Genomic DNA, 10,629 nt, shown 5'->3' on the forward strand with positions numbered 1-10,629 from the left:
CAATTAATATTTAGGAACAGCGTTAAGAAGGACAACAAGCACATTTTGTTAAATTAGTTATCCACAGCTGGACTCGGAATCATCTGCATATTTTGCAATAAATACAGATTAAATATACAGTAGGGGGCATCTAATGGCATTTAAAATAAAAGCATCCTCTGTTGTGGATTTTTACCGTTTGGATATTGTGTAAAATGTTAGTTTTACTTTCCTAGTAAACAGTACACACACTGAGATATACTTTCAGTTTCTTTCCCGCCCTAAAATGACAAAAGATTCACTGCACCGGTTAAGATAATTTCTAAACTCTGTAATCTTAAAACTCTAAAGAAAAAGGATATTATACTTTCATCTAATTGCACTTTTTTCATAGCGAGTGAATTTTAAATTTGACGTGGCTGTTTATGCATGAATATATTTACTATATAGAGAGAGCTTGTGTGGTACATCTATCTATCTATCTACCTATCTAATAAAGCAGATATCGCTTTCCTTATTAACGCTAGCATCCCCATTATGGTTCACAATGTTAGAGTTATTCAACATTTAATAAGTCTTTCGTTTATAATTATTATGCCTTCATATCCACCCTCTATTTTTATATTTTATGTAAGTCTATTCTATCTTCGCACATATGCAATTGAAAGAAAAGCAGAAATCATTCATTGTTAACATTTGATTTATTTAAAGTCCTTAACTGCAAATGATCAAAAACATACTTCACGGCTTAAATTCTCAGTTATCATTTTAAATCAAAATATTTTTCAATTACAATCACATTTATAAAATTAACATTTAAAAAAATTCATGTGTAATTTTTTACTGTTGTTTAAAGCAATTTCAGCTGTAAAGAAAGAAAATATAAACCATGCAATAAATTAAGAACATTGAGAAAGCGAACAGGAATAATAAGAAGACCCGTCTGTCTATGCTAACACCGTGTAAAACTGTGGAAAGTGCATTAACACTGGATGAAACAAGCTAACAATGGCAATAATTAAACGGCCATAAAAAATTCTGGATGTGTCATTCTGAAACAGATATAAGGAGAAAGAGCTCTCTCTCCTCTTTCTTTGCGTTGGGCTAATATTCAATATTTTCTGCAAAAAATAACGTTGTTATACATATATAGGCCTAGTCTGTATACAATGAAGAGACTCAAATTAAATAATCATATCATCCACATGTTGAAGAGAGTTCCCGATGAATGAGAATCTTCAGTAACAGCTTGGGAGAAAAAAAAATCCAAATGACTGTGACCTCTGTAACTTTATATTAAATCCCAAGACAGGTAACGCTTGGAAATATCCGGCCCAAATTCTGCGCTCCAAAGCGCCCATTGACATCAATGAGAGTGCAGGATCCGGCCCATGGCATCTGTGCTGATGCCTGTTCTGCTACCCGAAGAGTATTTTGCAAGTATCAAAAGGATAATCTGAGAAAGTAAATAGTTTTCTTGTTGCTTAGAGATTAGTGTTTTGCTACTTCACAGCAGTATTGTCCTTCAACCTTTTTAATTAAAAAAAGAACCTTATATGTCTACTTGCTTGCTTCTTCATCTCCGTATTGTTAAAAGTATTGCCACATACCTGTAAACTTGCATGAGATTATAGAGCACAGAAGGGAGGAGTGGGTGGGGATGGAAAGCACAAACAAATAGTTTACAAGCTCAACAACCTTTTCTTTCTCTCTCTCTCTCTTTAACGTTAATAACACCCTGCAAAGGCTATAGCGATCTTTGGAGGGGCAGAGGCGAGGAATATGTACAATAGGGGGGTTCGCTCAACTTCGCAGGGGGCCTGTTTTATAATAACATACACAACGCATTTGAATACAATAATAAAGTAACAGTCCTTTTGCACGGAGCGTGCGGAGACCTGACAGTTTTGTTACAGGGCTAGAGAGAGGGAGAATCAGGCTCGTCATGCGGGAGGTGACGGAGCAGAGCTAAGACGTGTTTAGCACAGGTCTGGAATACACACCTTGATAGTAGGAAGGCTCCAGTGCCGAGGGCTCAATACTACTCCTACCGGCCATGGAGGCGCTGCTCAGGGGCAGCCCGCCTGGGATGCCTGCCCCGTAAGAAGAATATTGCAGAGCCTGCTCGTAGGCTTTAAAGTCCAGCTTGTGCTGCTGTTCCGAGGAGGACATGAGGTTGTTGATAGAAAAGGGGTGGTTGAAGGAATAATGGGGATCGCCTTTCAAGTGGAGCTGGGACTCATGGGCTAGGGAGTGCGGCGGGTGAGGGACAGGCGCCAAGGCTGGGACTGAGCTAATGGTAGAGGACGGCGCGGAAGCCGAGGTCTTAAGCTCAGTACTTGCTCCATTGTGGTCCATAGACGGGGGGCTGGTGGAAGGGTTGGGGTTGGAAACGGAGGTTGCGGTTTCCAGCTGGGCGGGTTTATTGTGACCTCTGTGTAAAGGGGAATTGGAACTGGAATTGGAGGCGCCGGAGTGGTCTTTCCTGCCCTCCTGACTGCCTTTGCCGTTCGCCTGCTTTTCGCATTTGAAGCGCTTCTGCCGGCGAAGGTAGCAGCCGTTTTCAAACATGTTGCCTGAATCGGGGTGCAGGGTCCAGTAGGATCCTTTGCCGGGTTTGTCGGGCGAGCGGGCCACTTTGACGAAGCAGTCGTTGAAGGAGAGGGAATGCCGGATGGAATTCTGCCACCGCTGCTGGTTCTGCCGGTAGTAGGGGAACAGATCCATGATCCACTGGTAGATTTCGCTCAGCGTCAGCATCTTGCTGGGAGCCTGCTGGATAGCCATTGTAATCAGAGATATGTAGGAATAGGGGGGTTTGGCATGGGGGTAGCTTCGCTTAAAGGTCTTGGTGTCTCTGGTCCTGGTGAGGTTGGACTGAGCGTACGCCATGGGACTCATGCATGGGTTCATGCTGGCATAAGGGCTCAGGCCGTTCATTGAAGCTTGCTGAGCCGACATGGCATTCATACTGGTCGGGCTAAGCGCTGTCCCCATGGCCGTCACCCCGGCAGTCATGCTGTTCATGGCGCTTGTGGAGCCAGCAGACATGCCTGCCATGGCGCCTGGGCTCAGTCCTGCCCCAAGCCCTGTGTTAGCGTAGGACATGTTAAAGGAACTGGATGTCATGTTGCCACTGGTAGTCATAGTGTTCATGGTCATGTAGGTGTTCATGGTGTTCATGGATCCCAGTCCGGAGTTCATGTTGCTGACGGGAACAGAGGAATAGGCCTACAGCAGGGACACAAGATTAAGAGAGGCGGTTAGCAGAAGAGAAGGCAGGACACTTTATGAAAGCGACCCCCTAAGAGTTCATTACACAAGGGGCCGGGGGCAATGTCTCCCTGCCTGCCTTACACAAAGCAAGAACGCCGCCGAACCCCAGGAAAGTTACCGCGGCGATTCTGGAGGCGATCTGACTGTCCGGGGCAAGACAAGACACTCAGGCTTCATTGAAACAGATTTGCTTCTATACCTCCAGCCTATTTACATATAAAAAGTAGTAATATATAAAAACGAGTATTAGCTGACGTGTCTTACAAACGGCCAGCCAACGTGAATACCTTTTGCCTTTAATATTGTGTCATTTCATTACTGTAATACTGAAACTATGCTATTTTTAGTTCCAGCTGTTTCGTGCACAAGGTAGTGGGGTGAGAAGGCTAAATATTTTTACTCAGTGTCATTTGGCTGATGCAGTATACAGAGTTATATTACAAAGTTACGCTAAACTACAATCTCACCTTTTTATACCAAAACAAGTCGAACACACACCATACTTACAAATAATGGCAAAACAATTGGCTAAAACGGGATAGATTTTACTCTTAGAATGTGTTCCCATATTGTTAATGTTTTGATTAGTTAATAAAACTAATACAACTAATAAAAATGAACAAACTTGTGCATTGTCCAATTAAATTTTAGACAAGGCTGAATTAAATTGCCTAGGTTTTTGCTACAAAAGAATCATCATATATATGGCTGCCATGTATTTGAATTTTTTGTTAAACAAGCTAATAATATACCATTACAAGAAATTCAGCAGTTCGTGCTCAGACCGTATTATTTTATTTATACATTTCTGAAAGACAACGCGTGTACAGTTATTTGTTTTCTATCTAATGTGTCACATTATTTAACATTAAAAACACTTCCCAAAGTATAAATACTCTGAATCCTATATTGTGTTTCCTTATGATTTTCTATAATCTTCTAATGTGCAATAATTACGACTCTAACACATTTCAGAACTGCTAACATCTATCGCCAGAATTAGTAAAGGTATATAAACCGGTGCTAAATCTAATTTAATAGAAATGGGGTCAAGGCCTTTTTCGTTCATTTACAATTAAGAGTGAACAAATGCAACTCTGTTAAGTAAAAGCTATGTTTAATTATTTTGTTGATGGACTGTAGTATTTGCAGCTACTTATTATAAGCAACCATGCCTTTTTCTCTTACAAGCCTGATTTTAATTTATATTGAGATAATTATTTCCCAGAACAGTTTAAAACAGGAATGCGTTTCCCTTATAAAAAATCTGTACAGTGAGTTTATTATAGTAACAAATAAGGATAAGCTATTGTCACTAACATAGTAAAAGGGAGGCTTCCAGAACTTTATGGTAGTGAATATTGAATACAGAAAAGCAAAGTATTTAATATGACTCTTATTTTCCCCTTCAACATTAAAAATCAGTGTATGGGAACACATATACACTCATATGTGTGTGCAAATATTTAGTATATTCCGCATTTTAGCCCTACACATTTACAATTCTACTGTGAAGTGTCTCCTTTTTATATACTAATCTGTGCATGACTTTAGATATTCTCTTTTACTTGTCTAATGCTAAGTGTGTTGTTTTTCACAAACATTCCAGTGTGAAAGCTACACGGCCACATCCACAAATGTGCAAACAGCAATCGCTGTTGTGTTTTAATCCATATTCCAAGAGGAGGTAATTCACTCCGTAATGGTGTTTTATTTGCCCTCTATCATTGTTCATTTGTTTATGTTTGATCCTTTCTTTCTGTTCCTTCTGAGCATATTGTAAAAATAAGAACAACATGGAAATGCAAAGGGAATGGAGAAAGAGACAGGTTCCCCGGTGCCAGCCTGATCCGACTCTCAGCAACGCCACCCTCCGGTCTCAGGCAGAAGCGCACCCACATTTCAAAAATCTTGTTGCAAAGTACAAACGACTGATTATTTTGCCCAGTAAACCACCAGAATTAACAGGTGAGGCCGTTGAAAACTGTGGGTAAAGAAGGCCTTAAAATTCAAGCTCGTCCACGGCGACGGAAGGCGCTAGTGTTTTTTCAAGGGTTTTTGCAACTCGTGGCCCTCACACTGCACGATCTGGAGAGCCCAGGGCTGAGGGCGCTCAGAGCTCGGGCACAGTCCTATGCGCCGCCGAGCCAAGAGTTTACGGGGCGCTTTTGTGTGTGCAAAAGTACAAATGACGCCCCTTAAACGAGCTCGCTAACTCCCCCCTGCACTCCCACTCACTCCAAGCACAAGCAGCAGCCCCATTATCACGGAAACGCCATTGGGCTATTGGAAAGCGTGGCGATTTCTTTATTGCTTGGCCGGCTTTAGTGTTGGAAAAGGCACGTTTGCACTGGCAGGATCTAGAGTGCAAACCGCTTCCCCATATTGTTACACACACCCCCAGTCCCCCAGCCCTCCCTCCTCCTCCCCTCGCCCGCTACAGCGGCTCAGGGGCAGCAAACAAGGAGCTCTTATGATTCACTCACCTCCTGATTGTCGGTGTAGTAGCTGCTCCAGTCGCTAGTTTCATGCCCTTCCATTTTCACAGCACCTAACATCATGGAGCCAACCTGCCCGGTGTAACCATCCAGCCTTTTTGCAAGAGACAGGCAGCAGGAAAGGGAGCGTGACACAGCCCCAGCCTAGCAAGAAGCCAACTCAGGGGGTGGGGGGGGGAGGAAGGGGGTTGAGATCTGGCCTATAATAAGCCAAAAAGGAGGCAGGGAGCGGTGTGGGTCGAGACACTTGAGAAAGTGAGGAAGTGCCGGCTGGGATGTGAGTGGAGTTGAGCTGATGTGGATCTTACGTCGCAGAAGTGCCCACCTCCTCCTCCTCCTCTCCCCATTTGTCCGCCGCACAAAGACGTTCGCACCTACAAAGCCGGAGATGCACCTGCAAACAAGGCAGTTCCTCTCGCTTGCAACTCCCCCGGGGCGTCACTTTATTTGCAAAGCAGTGTAATTGGTTTAAGCTACGGGGAAAGAAGGAGAGACAAAGGTGGGAGGAGGGATGGGGGGGGGGGGAGTGGAGAGTAGGAAAGGAAAATACCCTCCTTTCAAATGGCCAGTAGAAATGCTAGCAGAGATCGTTGGAAATTACACGAAGTAGATAAGGAAGGGCAGCCCCCGCTGTTTGAATAGAATACAAAAGGCCACACAGCCTCCAAACCCGGAGATTACCGGGCTGTGTTTACTAAAGTACAGTAGATGCTCCTTTAACTTGGCGACCGGCATATATTTCAAAGTACTGATTGAGCACTGCAGCCAGCACACACCAAGAAATGAGAACTAGTCATATGACCACATCACACAATACTTTCTACCCCTACTCCCTCGCCTTCCGACTCACCAAGGCAAATAACTTTGGTGCTTCCAATTTCAATCAAAGTTCTAGAACATATGTTTCCAAAATTCTATTGACATGTTCATGGGCTAAAGCCAGTCCAGTCCTTCATACAAGGTTTCTATGTAGCTGTATATTTTATTATTCTCTTTTACTGTGTCACACGTTTAGAAACCATGCCATGTGAGTCACAGCGGTGAGGCATGCCGCTAAGCCACCCAATAAATACGAACACCGGCTTGAATGCGGATCCACTGACATTAACCTATATTTGACAAACATCAGGTGAGTCACTGAAACCATTTTATATCTTTGTTATAGAAAGCATTCAGACCAGAAGCTTGCTTGGAAATAGTCACCCAGTAACAGTGATAATAATGAGTAGCGGATTAGTAACTTAAATTGTGCATTATTCTGACTTCTCATAAGAAATGCGGGTGCCTGCCTGATAATGGGCTTACTTGGCTAAAAGGTGAAAAAGCACGTGAGCGATCCATCCAGCCCTTGTAGGGGGGTGAACTGGGTGAACTAAGATATCAATTTCTAGCTTTTGTGATTCTCTGATCTGATGTTAAGATCACAGACTCTTCTTGGGTTTCTTAGCAACATCCTTTATGTTTGTCCCGATGACAGAACTTGTATTACTTCGTAATAAAAAGCCTTCGGGGAAAGGCAGGGGGTCGGGAATAAACCATTTTACAATTTCCTGGGCGTTTGAAAATCGATTATATGCGAAACATAGCAAACAGATTAAAAATACACAAGTGATCTGAATTTCTTTACCATTTGTTTATCAGATGGGACATGTACAACGGCTTTTGGTTGCCTCCACATTTAACTGTCCTTGTATTTTTTACTAATACTGTGCTAAATTCTCGTGCATAACACCTTAAACAACTTTCTTATTGAAGTACCTAAAATAAATTAACATTCTAATATATAGCCTCATATATAATATCTCTGCTTTGAAGAAATAGGCTTTAACTTGTGTAGTAAACGCGTTGTTATCCCTTTCTTTGTTCTTTTTCTTTCCCTTTTTTCTTTAAATCTGGCAACAGAATTAAATTAAATCCTTGAAACAAACAAAACTCTGAAATCATCAGGAGAGAACAAGGGATGAAAATGTGCCGTTAAAGAAATAAAAAGATAAAGGCATTGGATTACAATCCGCTTTTTAAAATGGCCCCACTGTAAATAAAAGATTTAGGTTGAAACAAAATCCACTTGGAACGTACTAAGAGACAATATCATTAAACAATGCAGTATCTATCTATCTATCTATCTATCTATCTATCTATCTATCTATCTATCATATGAGTACTAATCAATCTACGAATTAGTACGTTTTGAGTCATTTGTTTATTTCAATATTTTTGGTTCTGTTTGGATAACATACAAGTACACACAAATGCACTATGCAACTGGCGGGGTTTTCAGGAGCAAAAGGTCCTCTCTTTTTCAGGTGACTACACTACAAACTATTCTTCGTTTGTGTGAGATAAGCAAGATAGTATCCTATTTTCCGCAGCAATGTAATTCTAGTGAACAACTGCCTAAATATATTAGCTCCCAAAAGAGATCAGCTAAAACCCACGAAAAGAAGATGACTGTCGACGCCACATGTTTGCTAGATACATTTGCAAAAATATATAGAAAAGTCAGAAGGCGAAGTGTAGCAGAAATATTAGCTGGCTCAAAAGTCAACCTGTTTAAAATTACATTCTCCGTCCATCTAAAAACATAAACAATGATATCAGCACACATAACTGATTAAAGAATCAGCCCTCTTTTAAATAGTAGGTTTCCTCTACTGAAAGCAACTGTAAGACAATTTTGTTTCACTGGAATTATAGGTGTACAGGAGACTTATTTGATTGAACAAAGTCACAGCGCCTCCTGTTGTCCAGCTGCTACGTCAAACTCACATACCTGTTTTAAACACAGCTACTGGGTATAATAGCACATGAATAAGTGCAGTTTATAATCTTCTTACAACAGTTTTCACTTCTACAAATCAAGCTGCCTGAGGCAAAGAATCGGCCGCTACTGGAAATTCCCGCAATGCCCACTCCCCTTTACTGCACTGCAGCCTGCTGTTTGAGAGACTGGCTTCCAATACACTTTTTTGAGTGTAGCGGTGGATCTAACCTTGAGGATCAGGGCGTTATCTTTTGCGGGTATTTAAAAAGAGTACTTTTCAATTGATCGCTCTAGCCAGCTAGCTGTTGAAACTTTATGTAATAACATGCCTGATGATCTGGACGTCAACTGCATACTTTTAAGTCACTTTAGGCAGGAAAGAAAGGAGACTTCTCAAGATGTGAGTGGGTGACTCCAGATAAAACCTCTTGGGATGTGTCTAGTTGCCGAAGTGTGTTTGCTAGGCTATAACAGTGTATCCCTGGTTCAAATGATAGGGTTCCTTCCCTCTTATCGAACTAGTGCGGATTATGCCTATTTATAACGAATCACTGAAATCATTTTGTTCAAAGATAATTTGTTTTGCAGTGTAATAATACAGAACAGGGAGGGACTCTGCTTTGAATTGTCTAACGGGGGTCAGAGTCTCATTCCTTTCAGTGATTTCTCCGCATCAGAAATCGGAGGATGTTGCAGATGGGGTGGGCGGGGGTGGGGGGGAGGGAGAGAATAACAGGATTAAAATTAGAAAAGACGTTAATGGAAGCTGTTCTTATAAGCGAGTCACAATTTATCCTACCTATTTTACAGAAAACACAGAATTGTTGAAGCCAGTTTTGTGCACTATTTCTGAGTAAGGGTATTCCAGGCAGGCCTCAGGTAGGGAAAAAATGACAATGAACAAGGTGAAATGGCGTATTTTTGGACTATTTGTCATCTCACTTACTGAAGAATATAGTTGGGAGAAATTAGTGTTTTACATTCATGCTAACTTGCCAAATATAAAAGTTATTTATATATTCCAACCTCTCCACAGTTTCATTTCTTCACAAACCCTGTTAACCCAGAAACAAAACTTTAAATTATCAGGAGTTATTTTTTTAAAAAAAGAGGAAAAAGATGTAATTGTTTTTCCCAGAACAAAATAACTTTGCCGCTTAATTTAGGAGAGAGTTTGCATTTGAAATGGACAGGACCTGCAGGTAATTCTTCAGATTTAATTTGAAGTGGCTTCTTGGTTTTAGCCAAATGAGATCGTCTGATCGACATTAAGCAAATGTTCTGTTAAGGGACACATCGCTAACGTGCAGCTGTTTCAATCATCTGTCGCTTTCCATGCAGCTAAGGATATTTTTCTTCTACGTTAATGTATAGACTTCGTTTCATTTTCCCGCATATAAATGTAATTGCAGATCTGCACCATAGAATTGGTCATTATCAGAAAGGATTTCCATATTATTAGAGTATTATGGGGATGGGTTAAAGTAGTTTGGTCTAAACTTGGTGATGGCATCTATCTATCTATCTATCTATCTATCTATCTATCTATCTATCTATCTATCTATCTATCTATCTATCTATCTATCTATCTATCTGGAAAAAGCAGCTTACTTCTTTTCTACAGAAGAGAAGAAGCAGAAATAAGAAAATCCTATTACTTCCATTTCATACAAAACGCACATGAATGGCAATAAAACGAAAATCCTGAAGTTGCCAGATCGCAGGGTGTAGCAAGTGTTTCTTTTAAATACTGGGCAGAGACAACACAAACTGTGAAAGCCTGAATCCTCCTTTCTCACTCCCGGAACGTACTTCGATTGATTTAAAGAGCATCTGAATTCCACGAAGAATCCGGTAAATACCAAGACAAAATGCAATTTTATGCAAGGACCTAGACCGAATAAAACCACTTCGGCAGTGAAATGTCAACAGTGATGAAAAGGTTCACCATAACAATTTTTGGACAAATATAGCGTCGTGCATTTTAACACCTCCCAGGCCAGCGCAGCATATGAAATCTCTTTGTTTTAAAAGTATGCCTGAGACTCACACGATACCCATTTTTGAATCTGTCTTTGATTTAAGGGTTGAACTCTGAGTCGCTCAGCAGGA

General features: G+C 41.1%; 1 protein-coding gene across 1 annotated transcript; it reads right to left on the reverse strand.

The window, feature by feature from the left end:
* Positions 1-661: 661 nt before the first annotated feature.
* On the reverse strand, positions 662-6,170 carry FOXA1 (forkhead box A1). Its single transcript, XM_005301541.5, has 2 exons — positions 5,742-6,170; positions 662-3,210 (listed from the first exon to the last, which is right to left on the reverse strand). The coding sequence occupies exons 1-2, from the start codon at positions 5,814-5,816 to the stop codon at positions 1,948-1,950; spliced, it is 1,338 nt and encodes a 445-aa protein (XP_005301598.3). The 5' UTR covers positions 5,817-6,170; the 3' UTR covers positions 662-1,947.
* Positions 6,171-10,629: the final 4,459 nt, after the last annotated feature.

Source organism: Chrysemys picta, chromosome 4 (genome assembly GCF_011386835.1).
Source record: "Chrysemys picta bellii isolate R12L10 chromosome 4, ASM1138683v2, whole genome shotgun sequence".
Lineage (NCBI taxonomy): Eukaryota > Metazoa > Chordata > Testudines > Emydidae > Chrysemys > Chrysemys picta.

Bases quoted from the DNA above. Each gene is read 5' to 3' on its own strand.
- FOXA1 (XM_005301541.5), bottom strand. From the start codon at position 5,816: ATGATGTTAGGTGCTGTGAAAATGGAAGGGCATGAAACTAGCGACTGG. The intron at 3,211-5,741 runs GTGAGTGAATCA...TCCCTGCTGTAG, and splicing joins ACTACACCGACAATCAGGAG to GCCTATTCCTCTGTTCCCGT.